At 45.5% G+C, this 16,506-nt stretch overlaps 1 protein-coding gene across 2 annotated transcripts in view; it reads left to right on the forward strand.

The window, feature by feature from the left end:
* Nucleotides 1-16,506, forward strand: part of LOC122544334 (polyunsaturated fatty acid 5-lipoxygenase-like) — a 34,122-nt gene that overhangs the window by 13,104 nt on the left and 4,512 nt on the right. For both annotated transcript variants that reach the window (XM_043683513.1, XM_043683515.1), the window contains exons 3-11: nucleotides 1,840-1,924; nucleotides 2,264-2,386; nucleotides 3,254-3,360; nucleotides 4,136-4,305; nucleotides 5,104-5,247; nucleotides 6,672-6,875; nucleotides 7,037-7,123; nucleotides 9,462-9,631; nucleotides 14,055-14,176. In XM_043683513.1, coding sequence (XP_043539448.1) covers nucleotides 1,840-1,924; nucleotides 2,264-2,386; nucleotides 3,254-3,360; nucleotides 4,136-4,305; nucleotides 5,104-5,247; nucleotides 6,672-6,875; nucleotides 7,037-7,123; nucleotides 9,462-9,631; nucleotides 14,055-14,176 — 1,212 coding nt within the window. The remainder of the gene's footprint in view (nucleotides 1-1,839; nucleotides 1,925-2,263; nucleotides 2,387-3,253; nucleotides 3,361-4,135; nucleotides 4,306-5,103; nucleotides 5,248-6,671; nucleotides 6,876-7,036; nucleotides 7,124-9,461; nucleotides 9,632-14,054; nucleotides 14,177-16,506) is intronic.

The following is a 16,506-nucleotide window of genomic DNA, read 5'->3' on the forward strand; positions in this document are numbered from 1 at the left end:
GAGGAGTGTAGAGATGAGGCGGTGGGAGGAGTGTAGAGATGAGGCGGGTGGGAGGATGTAGAGGTGAGGACGATGAGGGAGTGGGAGGAGTGTAGAGGTGAGGACGATGAGGCGGTGGGAGGAGTGTAGAGGTGAGGACTATGAGGGAGTGGGAGGAGTGTAGAGGTGAGGACGATGAGGGAGTGGGAGGAGTGTAGAGGTGAGGACGATGAGGCGGTGGGAGGAGTGTAGAGATGAGGCGGTGGGAGGAGTGTAGAGGTGAGGACGATGAGGGAGTGGGCGGAGTGCAGAGGTGAGGACGATGAGGCGGTGGGCGGAGTGTAGAGGTGAGGACGATGAGGCGGTGGGCGGAGTGTAGAGGTGAGGACGATGAGAGAGTGGGCGTGGTGCAGAGGTGAGGACGATGAGAGAGTGGGCGGAGTGTAGAGGTGAGGACGATGAGAGAGTGGGCGGAGTGTAGAGGTGAGGACGATGAGAGAGTGGGCGGCGTGCAGAGGTGAGGACGATGAGGCAGTGGGAGGAGTGTAGAGGTGAGGACGATGAGAGAGTGGGCGGAGTGTAGAGGTGAGGACGATGAGAGAGTGGGCGGCGTGCAGAGGTGAGGACGATGAGAGAGTGGGCGGAGTGCAGAGGTGAGGACGATGAGAGAGTGGGCGGAGTGTAGAGGTGAGGACGATGAGGCGGTGGGCGGAGTGTAGAGGTGAGGACGATGAGAGAGTGGGCGGAGTGTAGAGGTGAGGACGATGAGAGAGTGGGCGGAGTGTAGAGGTGAGGACGATGAGAGAGTGGGCGGCGTGCAGAGGTGTGAAATGTAAGGGCTGCACAAACCGTCCTGTACTCACCTTCGCTGTCTTCAAGGACACTTTTTTTTTAATGTGCCTACCTCATTGGACAACCTCATTGCATGGGCAGCCTGTACTGGCCAGTACTGGGGTTCACTTTGAACACATATCATCGAACCCACATAGTGTGGAAGCAGGATATTCAGCCTACTGAGTCCACACTGACCCTCCAAAGAGCATCCTGCCCAGACCCACCCGTCTCACCTTATAACCCTGCAAATCCCATCGCTAATCCACCTGACCTATGCATCTTTGGAATTGGGGAGGAAACCGGAGCAAACCCATGCAGACACGGAGAGAATATGCAAACTCCACACATACAGTCGCCTGAGCCTGGGATTGAACCTGGGTCTCTGGTGCTGTGAGACCTCTGTGCTCACCACTGTTCGCTGTGCATTATGAATTGCAATCTCTGTTTTTGTGTGTATGTTAGTATAGTGCATGTTTATCCTTTCTTTATTCATTCAAGTGATGAGGACGTTTATTATTCATACTGAGGGCAGTTAAGAGTCAGTTATGACCGGGTGAGGATGGCAGTTCCCCTCCCTAAAGAACATTAGTGAACCAGACTGTTTTTTCCCACTATCCACAATGGATTCATGGTCATCATTAGACTTCTAACTCAAATTCCGCTATTTGCAGTGGAGGAATTTGAACCTAGGCCCTCCCCTTCGTGAACATTACCTGCGTCTTTGGAGTAACAGTCCAGCTATAATACCACTAGGCCATCATCTCCCCATCAGTGGTGCTGGAAGAGCACAGCAATTCAGGCAGCATCCGAGGACAGGCAAAATCTGTGCTCTTCCAGCACCACTGATCCAGAATCTGGTTTCCAGCATCTGCAGTCATTGTTTTTACATCATCTCCCCATTACTAGTATTCCCTACCTATAGTAATTGTAGTCCATGTTTTCGTGTGCACAGTAGCTCCTTTGTAAATTAATCGTGGTCCCTGTTCACATTGTAGTTTAAATAAGCCTTTTTTTTTGTTCTCACAGCAAAGAGACCCTGTGACGATGACAAGGTGCCTGACCTTAAGTCCCATCGTCAAAAGGAACTGCAGAACAGACAGACGCTGTACAGGTAACAGCAATCGGTCCGTCATAGAGGCCTGTATTATCATGTCCTAATGAAAACCAGGGCGAAGATTTCTCTGCTTTGTCAACACCAATGAGTCAACTGGTGTAGAAAGATAGTGGACACGTTGACAGATCACAGTGGGGTTGTGGGGAGCGGGTTGCAGTTCAATGGGGGTGGGATTCTTGGTGGTTGAAGCCACCACGGACGTGTTCATTTAGGGTTGGACACGAGGATGGGTGATGTGATGACCAGCCTCCCATTGCCCAGGCCTTCAGGATAACTCAGAACAGGGGAGTAAATGTGTACAGAACACGCTGTCACGGTTTCCTTCATGTGTCCCAGGTGGAAGTTGTGGAAACCAGGGGTAACCAAATGCATTGAGGCTGATACAGAGACAGACCTTCACCCAGATGTCAAATTTGATGACGATAGACGTTCTGACTTCAAACACTCATTCCATGTGGCGTGAGTATCACAAAATGGCTCCCACGGATAAGAAGGTAGGAAATATAGCCATGCTAATCAAAAAGAGAGGAAGCGGAGGAGACTGAGAACATAAAGGGCCGTTCGATGGTTGGCAAACAGACTATGATAAATCAAGAGGTTGCCCAGAGGAAAGCATGCAGCATCAATTAACATTTCGGGTTGAGTTAGCCTTACTCAGAATCTGATTTCTCTCCACAGATGCTGCCAGACCTGCTGAGCTTTACCAGCGATTTTTGTTTTTGTTTCTGATTTACAGCATCTGCAGTCCTTTCAGTTGTTACCCAGCATAAGGTGTCAATTCAACATGAGATTTATAAAATCATGAGGGGCATGGATAGGATAAATAGACAAAGGCTTTTCCCTGGGGTGGGGAAATCCAGATCTAGATGGCATAGGTTTAGGGTGAGAGGGGAAAGATATAAAAGAGACCTAAGAGGCAACTTCTTCACTCAGAGGTGCTGTGTGTATGGAATGAGCTGCCAGAGGAAGTGGTGGAGGCTAGTACAATTGCAACATTTAAAAGGCAATTGGATGGGTATATGAATAGGAAGGGTTTGAAGGGATATGGGCCGGGTGCTGGCAGGTGGGACTAGATTGGGTTGGGATATCTAGTTGGTATGGACGGGTTGGACCGAAGGGTCTGTCTCCATGCTGTACATCGCTATGACTCTATAAATCAGTTCCCTCTTCTCATGCAGCGTAAATTATTGTTCCCTTTGAGACTGGGTATTCTTGCCATTCTGTCCTGATAAGTGCAAGACTAAAAGCATTGACAGCACATCTCTCTCTCTGTTTCTCTTCATCAGTGTTCATGCCCAGTAAGTTAATCATTGCGCATTTGCTCAGTATAGGGGAACTTTTCTTGAAGAAGTTTGTGAACATGTTTGGAGACTCCTGGGACAGTCTGGAAAGCTTTCAAAGGATCTTCTGGCGAGTTAAGAGTGCAACAGGAAGTAAGTAATTGGGAATTTTATGGTTTAAGGCCAAGACTTGGATACTGAGAATCCTATAGACCAATACAACGAACCATAATTGGGAACTGTATTAACTAATAGGAAAAGGCTGAGCTTGGGAATTCTGTAAGATCTTTTACAGTCCTCTCTTGGAATGCCACAGTTTTCTCCTCCGTTCTAATTCCATACTCCACACTACCTCACACACTCTTTCTCCTCCCCATTGGATTGCTAATCAGTTAAAAACAAGACTTAATTACACCCACCTCCTATCTCCCAGAGTTTCAAAACTCAAAGTCCCAATTTCTGTGGTGCTTATGTCAAAGCCATGTCGAGGTTGTACAGGACCTTGGTGAGGCCTCTTCTGGAGCACTGTGACCAGTTCTGGTCACCCAGTTTTAGGAAGGACATTGTTCAGAAGAGATTTACCAGGATGTTGCCGGGTATGGATGGGTTTGAGTTAGAAATGAGAGGCTGGAAAGTCTGGGACATTTTCACTAGAATGTAGAAGGTGGCCTTATAGGAGTTTATAAAATAATAAGTTGTACAGATAGAGTTAATGGTAGTTGCCTTTTCCCGAGGATGGAGGACTCCAAGACTAGGGGCACATTTTAAGGTGAGAGGAGAGAGATCTTAAAAAGACAGGAGAGGCAAACCTTTTACACAGACAGTGGCTCGTGTGTGGAATGAGTGGCAGTGTGCTGCATCTCGAAGGAGTCCTGAGATTTTAACAAACGTCTTTATTCCCCGCCCATCTCACTCTCTTCCTGTCCAGACTTTGTGGTGAAACACTGGAAGGAGGACTGGTTTTTCGGATACCAGTTTAAGAACGGAAGCAACCCCTGTATGATCGAGAAGTGCAGGGAGATCCCAGAGAAATTTCCGGTGACAAACGAAATGGTCTGCCAATCCCTCAGAGGCTCCACACTGGAGGAGGAAATCAAGGTGAGCAGGCCTGAATGCACACATTGACTTTTACAACGTCAACAGTGACTACAGTTCCCAGAGGCAGGCAAAAGACGGAGTTAGATACAGAGTAAAGTTCCTTCTACACCATCCCCATTAAACACTCTCAGGACGGGGACAGCACAGGGTTAGATACAGAGTAAAGCTTCCTCTACACTGTCCCGATTAAACACTCCCAGGATGGAGACAGTGTAGGGTTAGATATAGAGTAAAACTCCCTCTACACTGTCCCCATCAAATTGCCGCACTACAGGGACAGCATGGGACTAGATAAAGGGTAAAGCTGCCTCTTAACTATCCCCACTAAACACGCCCAAGACAGGGACAGTACAAGGTTGGATACGGAATAAAGCTCCTCCTACACTGTCCCATCGAACACTTCCAGGGGAGGGTTAGCACAGGGTGAGATACAGCGTAAAGCTCCATCTACACTGTCCCCATTAAACACTCCCAGGACAGAGACAGCACAGGGTTGAATACAGAGTGAATCTCCCTCTATACTGTCCCTATCCCAGGACAGGGACAGGATGGGGTTAGGTACAGAGTAAAGTTCCTTTTATACTGTTCCCCCATTCCAGGACAGGGACAGGATGGGGTTAGATACGGAGTAAAGCTCCCTATAGGCTCACCCCCATCAAACACTCCAGCACACAGGGTTGGATAAAGGGCTTCCTGTACGCTGTGCCCATCTCAGGACAGGGACAGGATGGGTGGGTTACTTGTTTGCCTGAATTCCTAATCTGTGTCAGGATCACTAAAAACTATTGTTTCTCTCAGAAAGGAAACATTTACATTGTGGATTACAAGGTCTTGGATGGAGTTCCTGCCAATGTAATAAAGGGAGTCCCACAGTACATCGCAGCCCCAATTTGTCTCCTGTACCAGGATCCCGAGAACAGGCTGATGCCAATTGCTATCCAGGTAGGAGGCAGCACTGGGTGGGGTTCATTATTCACCCATCTTTCTCCAGAGAAGTGTCTCCACAGATGCCACCACTCTCCCCTTCACAACGTCGCTGTTGAGGGAGAAGGGTAGAGAGAAATAAAATAACAGACTCTGAGATAATCAGACAGAAGGAGCAGAGAGAGGTACTTGGACAACAGCAAAAAGAGCAAGAGGCTGAGGTTGGAAGGTAGAGAGCGCACAGTGGAGAAAGAGAAAAACAGATAGACAGGGTAAAGGTCAGTGGGATAGAGACAGAGCTCAAGAGAGCAAGGAGCAGATAGTCAAATGAGGAGACCTAGAAGAAAAACAGAAGAGAGGAAAGAGAGATAAATTTAAGCAGAACATTTTAATTCTTTTTTGGAGTGTGGCATCACTGGCAATGTCAGCATTTGTACCCGTCTCTGCCCTTGGACTGATGGCTTGCTCAGTCATTTTAGAGTGCAGTTATGAGAAAACTACTGAAGACAGGAAAGTGTTGGAAATCACAGCAGGTCAGACAACATCTGTGCAGAGAGCTAGCTAATGCTTCGAGTCCAAACGACTCTTCATCAGAGCCATCTCGAGCCTAAACGTTAGCTTGCTCTCTCTAGTCTCTTTCTCCATGGATATCATCTGACCCTGCTGTGATTTCCAGAATTTTTTTTATCTCAGTACAGAGTCCAGCATCTGCAGTAATTTTTTCCTACTATGAGAAAACCATGTTGCTGTGGGTGTGGAGTCATTTGTAGGCCAGATGGGTAAGGAAAGGAGATTTCTTTCCCCAAAGAGGTTTAGTGAACCAGATGGGGTTTGTTCAGATTTCCAGCATCGGGATTTTTTTGGTTTTGTTTGATGTGATCACCCTCCCCTGGATCTGCATTTTAATCGTGAATTGATTTTTTTTTTAAAAGTTTAGATTTACAATTGAATTCAAAGTCAACCTTCCCTCTGAAGTGGAATGCTCCAAAGGGAAAGCTGGATCTCCAAATGACTATGCCAACTTACATTACCACTGCAACGCCATCTTCCCATTGGTCAGAATGCACAAAAGGGGCAGGGGAAGAGAGAACTTGAGCAATCCAGAATGACAGAAAAATCAGGGCGAGAAAGAAACTGGAAGAGAGAAAGTGAAAGAGATATACAATCAGAGATGGAGGGAAAAGAGTGAGCTAGAAAGGTGTGGGGGAGAGAGAGAGACAAGCAACATGAAAGAGAGAATGAAAGAATGTGAGAAAAGACAGTAGAAGGGACTGAAGAGAGAGACAGTACGAATTGATGGTTGGGGAAAGAGTTATATGAATCGGGAACATCAGGTGGTGTTGAGAAAGGCTCCTAATGGCCAGTTTTGGGGGGAATTGGCCATATAAACCTAGCTCAGCCTGCCACATGTCCTTATTTCTCAACCAACTCCACATTCACAGCTCCACCAAGTCCCAGGATGCGATAACCCAATTTTCCTGCCCACGGATCCCGAGAATGTCTGGCTCCTGGCGAAGATTTGGGTGCGGAGTTCCGAATTCCAGGTGCACCAGATAGTCTACCACCTGTGCGGGACCCACTTGCTGGGGGAGACGTTTTGCATTGCCACCCTGAGACAGCTGCCTGCCGTGCACCCCATTTTCAAGGTAAGGGGAAGGTGGGAGATTGCCGTGACACACTCTCTCGGTACTCGACAAAACCTTCCGTGACCAGGGATCTACTTAGGGGGACGCTCGCTGTCGGAAGCAAAGTCTGTGAGGATTAAATTGGCTTTGTGACATTATTGTCGTCTTCTCTCTGTTTTCAGCTCCTCACCCCACACACGAGGTACACACTGGAGATAAACACCCGGGCCAGAAGTGACCTCCTGGGCGAGGACGGTGTTATTGCCAGGGTGAGTCATCCCTTCTCTCTCCTCCTCTTCAAAATGTGCAATGGGTCCTTCCTTTAATCTCCCTTTAATCATGCTAGCAACGATAGCAACATAAACCTTTTATTGGGCTCAACCACTTGACAGACTCAGATTAAAAACTCAACCACTGACATTGAGTGAAGCTTAGGTCAAATGTTTCTGTTGGACAGGAGAATGGCTTTTTCTCTTTGAGTGTTGGAAGGCAAGCTCAAGATCATTGTAGACCTCCAGCAATGCACACGACCCTTGCCATCTTGACGATTCATTATGGCTTGGACGTAAGGAAACTGCTCCACAGAACACCGTGTGTTAAATTGTTATCCATGCACCTTGTCATCTTCCAACTTCAGTTTCAAGATGATCTTATTTCTCAAAATGTTTTTCACACTCATGGGATGTGGGTGTCTGACTAGGCCAGAATTAATTGTTCATCCCTAATGACCCAGAGAGCAATTAAGATCGACACATTGGCTGTGGGTCTGGAGTGACATGTAGGCCAGACTGGGTAAGGCCAGCAAATTTCTTTCTCTGAAGGGCATCAGTGATTCAGACGATTTTATCAAGGGTTTTTTGAGACATTTAGGCAAGAATTGTTTTTTAAATTCAGGTTTTCAAAACTTGATTCAAATTTCACTATCTGCCACAATGGGATACAAACTCATGCCTGAGAACATTTAACCTAATGTTCTGGAGTACTAGAAATTACCATGACAACTCCACCACCATACCTCCCCGTGTTGAACGAGGCATTTAAGCATAGAGTCATACAGCATACAGACCCTTCGGCCCAACCAGTCCATGCCGAACGTAATCCCCAACTAAACTAGTCCCACCTGCCTCAACTTGGCCCATATCCCTCCAAACATTTCTTATTCATGTACTTATCCAAATGTCTTTAAACATTGTAACTGTACCCGCATCCACCACTTCCTCTGGAAGTTCATTCCACACATGAACCATTCTAAAAGAAATTACACCTCATGTCTTAGAGTCATAGAGTCATACAGATGTACAGGATGGAGACAGACCCTTCGGTTCAGTCTGTCCATGCCGACCAGATATCCCAACCTATTCTAGTCCCACCTGGCTGCACCCGGCCCGTATCCCTTCAAACCCTTCCTGTTCATATACCCAGCCAGATGCCTTTTAAATGTTGCAATTGTACTAGCCTTCACCACTTCCTCTGGCAGCTCATTCCATACACATACCACCCTCTGCATGAAGAAGTTGCCCCTTAGGTCTCTTTTATATCTTTCCCCTCTCATCCTAAACCTATGCCCTCTAGTTCACCTTTCCGATAGGAAGGAGACCAGAATTGCACACAATATTCCAACAGAGCCCTCACCAATGTCCTGTACAGTCTTTTTAAAATCTTTTTCCTCTCACCTTAGAAATATGCCCCCTCGTCTTGAAATCCCCTACCCTAGGGAAAAGACACCTGCCATTCACCTTATCTAAATCCCTGATGATTTTATAAACCTCCTATAAGGTCACCCCTTCAACCTCCTACGCTCCAGTGAAAAAGTGCCAGCCTATCCAGCCTTTCTCTGTAACTCAAACCTTCATTACCTGCCAACACTGGCAAATCTATTCCGAATCCTCACCAGATTAATATGTCCTTTCTATAACAGTAGAAATAAGAACTAAACACAGTACTCTAAAAGTGGCCTCGCCAATGTCCTGTCCAACCTTAACATGATGTCCCAATTCGTATACTCAAAAAGGACTGAGTAATGAATGCAAGCGCGTGCTGAAAGCCTTCTTAACCACCCTGTCTCTATGTGACACAAATTTCAAAGAATTATGAACCTGAACCCCTGGGTCTGTCTGTTTTTCAACACTACCCAAGGGTTGAGAGTGTGGTGCTGCAGAAGCACAGCAGGTCAGGCAGCATCTGAGGAGCAGGAGAATCGACGTTTCGGGCATAAGCCCTTCCTGGTTTATAAACCCATCCAATTCATGTACCCATTCAAATATCTTTTAAATGTTGCAATTGTACCAGCCTTCACCACTTCTTCTGGCAGCTTGTTCCATACACCCACCACCCTCTGTGTGAAAAAGTTACCTTTTTAAATCTTTCCCCTCTCACCCTAATCCTCTGCCCTCTAGTTTTGGACTACCCTACCCTGGGGCAAAGACCTTGGCTATTCACTTGGACTCTATGACTCTATGCTCCTTGGTAACCACTGGTGTCTGAGAGCTTGCAACCCCAGTATTTTAGCGGGGTGGCAACTCCCTGTTTGGAAAGCTCTGTACCAGTGCATATAAATGCAGGAATAGGGAATCTGACACTATACCTTTGTTCATTTCTGTTCTCAAGGTGGTTGCCTCAGGAGGCATTGGTCAGGATGTCATTGCACAAAAAGGGATGCAATTGTTCACCTATCAGGCCATGTGCCTGCCAGACAACCTGAAGGAACGAGGGACTGAAGGGTTAAAGGAATACTATTATCAAGAGGATGGTCTCCAACTCTGGTTTGCAATTAATAAGTAAGTTCCTGCAAAGAATCAGGGAGCTGGATTCTTTAATTTGCTTTTATTGATGGGAAGTGTATGCTGACAAGGCTTATGTCCATAGCCCGTGAGTGGTTAGCAATGAGCTGCCTTCTTGAATTGTTGCAGCCCATGCCGTGGTGTTGATTCGCCCATAATGCCTTTGGGACAGGGCTATCAAGGGTTTTGATTCAACAACAAATAGAAATGGCCAACGTACTGCAAAGATCAGGATTGGGTGTTGCTTGGAGGGGAATGCGAAGGGGGTGGTATTCCCATGTATCCGCTGCCCTTGTCCTTCTAGATGGTCGAGATTGTGGGTTTGGAAGGTTCTGCTGAATGTGCCAAGGAGTCCATTCACAGTGGATGGAGGATGCGGGGGTTGTGGGGGGAATGGGGCAAATAGAACGTTTCAAAGACAATTGAGTATAGGAATTGGGATGTCGTGTTGAGCTTGTACAGGATGTTGGTGAGGCCTGTTCCAGAGTACTGTGAGGAGTTTGAATCATTAGTGTATGGGGAAATAAGTAGCGTATGCTATTGTAATGATCACTCTGTTAATTAAGCATTGAAATCTGAGACTTGGATCGGAGATGCAGTTTGAAAGGATAATAACTGCCTGGTTAAAATCTTCTAGCATTGTCTATATGTGATGGAAACACATTCGCTGTGGCCTTGACGGCTTTCTGTATTAGAAGTGAATGTTGGTTATTTTGAAAAGAACTTTTGTTCTTAACCTATGCCTGTTGTCCTGTTCCATTGTAAATACTGTGGTGTCTGGGAAACAAATGCTTTCCATTGTGTATCATGGCTCTGTGTATGATGGAGTACCAATAGTTAATGAGAAAATCGATAACTTGTTTTTATTCTGCCTCTATATGAGCCCAAACACCTCAGTTGTCAACATAAATACGGACAGTATTGTTGTTATATGACTGAATCAGTTTCGGAAATGAGAATGGAAAAGGGGACCTGGAGAACCCAATTACAGTCCCTGTAGATCAAACAGAAGCCCTCCAAGACAATTTCAACGGAGCATGAGAGAGATCCTTTAGTGCATGTTATATATGCTACCCACTGCTGCCGCTGTGTGTTGGTGGTGAAGGGATTTGATGCTGGTGTTGGTAGAAAGTTGCTTAATCCTGAATTACCAGAACCATACATTTATTCCCTGACTTTAACATCGGAATGCGATCACAGGTTCTTGATAAGTGCGCATCACTGCAACTGCAATCTTGCCTCCTTCTCAGTCTTGTTAATCGTTCATGATGTTGCATAAGGCATAGGGCCTGAAAGGGTTCATATGAAGCCTTTACATCGCTCTACATAAATGATTAACTCTGGGAGGTGCTGCTAATAATTTGTTCTATGTTGTTTATCAACTGTTTCCTTCTACAATCATTTATCATAGGTTTAGTTACTATTTATTAGGTGGTAACAATATCTCTTAATCTAGTGCTAATGTAGTCAAACTAGTCCTAACATCACGTAACCTGTTATCTTACGATTATGTCGTAAACACTTTTTTGTTCCTCCAGTACCTGCATTGTTTTGGAGGTGTATCAGAGGTTAAACCATCACCATTCAATTCTACAAAGAGCAGCTAGACTAGAATTACAAAAAGGGGAATTCTACCCATAGAAGATACTAGCTGAATCAAGTGTCAGCTGTGGGCACCTCTTACAACACAATAAATTAAGGGGAACTGATGTGTAGATAGAGGGGGGAAAAAAACTATTTCTTTTGGGTGTGGAGTCAACAGCTAGAGAACATAGCCTAAATGTTAGAGCCAAGTTTTTCAGAATATAATTCAGAAACATATTGATTATAATCTGCAGAGGCAGAAAAGAAGATAGGAGTAGTTAGATAGTTCTTCAAACAAGCCGTCAGAAACATAATGGGTTGAGTAGGCTCCTTCTGTATCAATCACTGGTCTGATCACTGGACCTTCTTGGCTATCCTCTTGTGAAGGATATGGGGAAGAAGGGAGGAGAATCAATCACAGAGATGACCATTCAGAGAAAGGTCAGTCCTGTGAGTAGGATCGACGGAATCAATGAGGAATTCCTCCTCCAATCACAGGCTCCTGCGCCCCACCAGCAGCCAACACAGGAGAAGAAGAGAAACAACGAGCAGGCAGGACAGGAATTGGTGGCCATAAGAGGCTTGCCAAGGCAGAGGGAGGGTTTGTGGCCTTTTGCTATCACTCAAGAGGAATGGTGGTTCAGTGGTTAGCACTGCTACCTCACAGCATTAGGGATCTGGGTTTGATTCCAGCCTTGTGCGACTGACTGTGTGGAGTTTGCACGTTCTCCCTGTGTCTGCGTGGGTTTCCTCCAGGTGCTCTGGTTTCCTCCCACAGTCCAAAGATGTGCAGATTAGGTGAATTGGCCATGCTAAATTGCTCATAGCATTCAGGGATGGGTAGGTTAGGTGCATTAGTCAGGGTAAATGTAGAGGCATGGGTTTGAGTAGGTTACTCTTTGGAATGTCAGTGTGGATTTGTTGGGCTGACTGGCTGTTTCCACAGTAGGGATTCCATGATTCTAGGAGGGATTGGGCGTGTGTTTTATTAGGGGTTTTGGTGCCTTTTTGCAGGGGATGTTGGAGTGCAGAGGAGGCAGCTGAAAGTGGCCAACTGGGGAAGGAACAGATCCCAAGATAAGATGGGGTCATAGAATCATAGAATCCCTACAGTGTGGAAATAGGCCATTTGGCCCAACAAATGCACACCGTCCCTCCAGAGAATAACCCACCCAGACCCATTCCCCAATGCTATTGCTCTATATTTCCCCAAAATTTGCACTTAGCCTACACATCTCGGAACACTAGGGGCAATTTAGTATGGCGGGGTTGGAAGGTAGGAAGAGGCTGCAAAGTGTAGGGTGGGGAGATGGAGGCCGAAAATGGGGAAACAGGGAGGATGCTAAGGCAGAGAGAGGCTACAAAGTGAGGGTAGAAGGGGCTGCAAGTAGGAAGAGGGAGGCTGCAATGGGTGGAGGGAGAAAGAGAGAGAGAGCCTGCAAGAAGTTGAGTGAAAGCTATCAAGAGGACAGGACAGTTAAAACCTGTTAACAATAGAACAAGCAGCTAACCGAGCCAGGAAACCATGAAAACGCTCAGGTAATGAATGCCTTGCAATTGAATATGGAATCTCCAGTTTGAAAGTGCAAGATTCTCAGAGCTATTGTAAGGGGAAATAAGTAGTCCACGCTACTGTAATAATCACACTGTTAATTATGAATTTAAATCTGAGATTTGGCTCTGAGATGCAGTTTAAAAGAGTAGGAAATGCCTGGTTAAAATCTTCCAACATTGTGTATATGTGATAGAAACACATCTGTGCCCTCACTTGTCTATGGAAAATGTGTTTTCTGTGTTAGAAGCGACCTTAACCTATGCCTGTGTCCTGCACCATGGCAAATACTGTGCTCTCTGGGAAACTAATGTTATCCTTGTGTACCGTGGCTCCATGTGTGATGGAGTATCAATAATGAATGTGGAAATTAATAGGTTATTCTTATTCTGTCTTTATTTGAGCCTAAACACCCCATTCATCAACATAAGTACAGACAGTATTGTTGCTGTGTGACTGAATCAGTTTCAGAAATGAGTCAGTGAGAATGGAAAAAGAGCCCCGGAAAACCAAAATACAGCCCCTGAAAATCAGAAAGACGCCCTCCAAGAAAATTTCAAAACATTTTGCCATCCAGAAAAAGCTTATTTTGAGACCTCGTTGGCTAGTGGTACCATGTGAAGACTGGGTGCCACTTGTACAAGTAGTTAAATTCCGTGTTGAAATGGCTGAAATAACTCTGCAGATTTTTGATGTAAGGTTCATTTCCAGACGTTTTGTGACCCTACTAGGTAACATCTTCAGTGGGCCTCAGGTGAAGCAATGCTGAAAATTCCAGCTTTCTATTTATATGTTTGGGTTTCTTTGGGTAGGTGGTGTCATTTCCTGTGGTGAAGGCACTTCCAGTTCCTTTTCTCAGGGGGTGGTAGATGGGGTCTAACTCGATGTGTTTGTTGATAGAGCTCCGGTTGGAATGCCATGCTTCTAGGAATTCTCAAAACTCGCTATAACTCTGCAGAGGCCAGTATCCCGTCGCCAAGTCATCCTTTGACACTGATCCAACTCCCTCAGAGCCAACTCTCAGAATAAACGGAACCTCTGACACTCCCGTTTGTATCTGTCAGCCAGGGCTCCCTGCTTGGACCAGATTAACAGCCCCAGTCAGGGAACACTCATTCTATGAGGTCCAGCTGGCTGATCTTGTTACAATCATTACAATATCCATGATTGCAGGTTCCAGGAAATCTCTTGTTCACTATGGAGGGCTTGGTAGGCCCTCTATCCCTCAAAAGAGCCAACGCTGAGCAAGAGAAAACTATATTTAATACCCATTTTGATCCCCAGGTACGTCAAAGGCATTACAGAGCTCTACTACAAAACTGACCAGGATGTTCTTCAGGACACCGAACTACAGGCTTGGATTAAAGATCTGGCACAGGACGGATTTCAGGAGCTTCCAGGAATTGGTAACTGAAAACAACTGTTTGAGGAATAATTGGGAAGAGGATATAGAGTGAGGAAGTACAAAAGCTCCATGTGGACCAGCAGATAGCAAGATGGGGAAATAAGTAGTCTATGGTACTGAAATGATTACTCTGTTAATAATGAATTTAAATCTGAAATTTGGATCTGAGATGCAATTTAAAAGGGTAGTAACTGTCTGGCTAAAATCTTCTAGTATTGTGTATATGTGATAAAAACACATTCACTGTTCCCTCACGATGTCAGGAACCTGGGCTTGATTCTAGCCTCGGGCAACTGTGTGGAGTTTTCTTGTTCTCCTGGTGGGTTTCCTCCAGGTCCTCCCTGTTGCCTCCCACAGTCCAAAGACGTGCAGGTTAGGGTGGGTTGGCCGTACTGAAATTGTCTGTAGTGTTCAGGGATGTGCAGATTGGGTGGATTAACCATATTAAATATGGGGTTGCAGGAAATGGTGGGGGGGCTGGGCTTTGATGGGATGCTCTTCAGAGGATTGGTATAGACTCAATGGGCCAAATGGCCTACTTCTGCATTGTAGAAGTGTTATGATCCTATGATCAGTCTGATTTGTAGAATAGTTAAGGTGTGGATTGTAATAGCATCTTTGTTGCAAATTTTGTTGTGTATTGGGGCAGCACGGTGGCTCAGTGGTTAGCACTGCTGCCTCCCGGCGCCAGGGACCCAGGTTTGATTCCAGCCTTGGGCGACTGTCTGTGTGGAGTTTGCACATTCTCCCGGTGTCTGCGTGGGTTTCCTCCAGGTGCTCCTGTTTCCTCCCATAGTCCTGTGCAGCTTTGGGTGGATTGACCAAGCTATAATGTCTAGGAAATTACAGGTTAGGTGGATTGGTTATGCTATAGTGTCTAGGGATGGGAAGGTGGTGGGATGTCTTCGGAGAGTCAGTGTGGATTTGAGGGAAAAAATGACCTGTTTCCACGTTGTAAAGATTCTAATTCATTGATTTGTTTTACATTTTAAATATCTGATTTACCTCAGGACAATGCAGCAAAGACACTAGTATAACTCTACAAGAGATTTATTTGCAGTGCTTTAAAATATCACCGCACTCTCAGAATTTCTGCACATGTTTCTCAGCTTGGGCTTCTCACATCTTTTTAGAAGCTTTTTGTGTACATTAGCTTTGACAGGCTACACCAGGTTTAATCAGTTTAACACAATCAAAAACAGATCAATTAAACCATTGAACATTACAGTTTTGTCAGTTCCCCAAAATCGTTAAATGTGCCCATTTAGAGTAGGTTTCCATTTTAGTCTCTAGAATATGTTCAACTGGGAGAGTTCCATAAGCAATTCATGTGGCCAGAATATCTTAGCAAGGGGATAATTGGAAGAGAAAAATATCAGGAGAAAGTGAGGACTGCAGATGCCAGATGTCAGAGTCGAGGTTCCTGATGAAAGGCTTATGCCCGAAATGTCGATCCTGCTGCTCCTCGGATGCTGCCTGACCTGCTGTGCTTTTCCATGCACCACACTCTCAACAGAGAAAACTGTCACGTTTACTATTCCAGGTGATGCCTGTTTGTTTACGGAGTTAATTGTGGCTGAACAATCTGTGCACGGTCACCCGTTTTGCTCCTATTTTAAGAATACTATTCAGGTGATGATGATGGAAGATGGATAAGGCGTGTGCAACCATTGGCATGTGGGAGATTTGTCCTCAGCTCTGTCGTGGGCATGGTGGATGTTTGAATATCAGATTAAACAGGACAATTTCAAAAAGATTGACGTTGCCAAATACAGTGGAAGTTCATTATAATTTCGAAGTTGGGTTCCAAAAATTGAAACCATGTTCGAGCTGGGCTGGGTTGGAGCTGGACTGGGTTAGTTTGGGTAACTTTGTCGGCATGGATGAGTTGGGCTGAAGAGTCTGTTTCTGTGCTGTATGACCCCCTAACTCTATGGACCACCTTATAGCTGTGGTCGCCCAGTTACAGTAAGATTGAATTCTAGCTGCACCAATTAAACGTGGACCACATTGACAAGAAAACACCTCAGTTCAAGGAGCAAAATGGAGATTTAGATAAAGATTTTCCTCCTTTGGGAGCCATGAGATCCCCTCTGCTAAAGTGAGTTCTTGCTATATGAACCTTGTTTGTAAAGGACTTCCACTGAATAATAAAAACTTCTGTTAATCTAATAATACAAGCAATCAATTCACATTTCTATAGCACCTTTAATATCTCACACTGAGGTCTTGTGGAGAAATGGGTCATGTTCCTGGTCCTCGGTAAGAAACGCTGAAAATGTGTTGCTGGAAAAGCGCAGCAGGTCAGGCAGCATCCAGGGAACAGGAGAA

This window comes from Chiloscyllium plagiosum, chromosome 48 (genome assembly GCF_004010195.1).
Source record: "Chiloscyllium plagiosum isolate BGI_BamShark_2017 chromosome 48, ASM401019v2, whole genome shotgun sequence".
Taxonomy (NCBI): Eukaryota; Metazoa; Chordata; class Chondrichthyes; order Orectolobiformes; family Hemiscylliidae; genus Chiloscyllium; species Chiloscyllium plagiosum.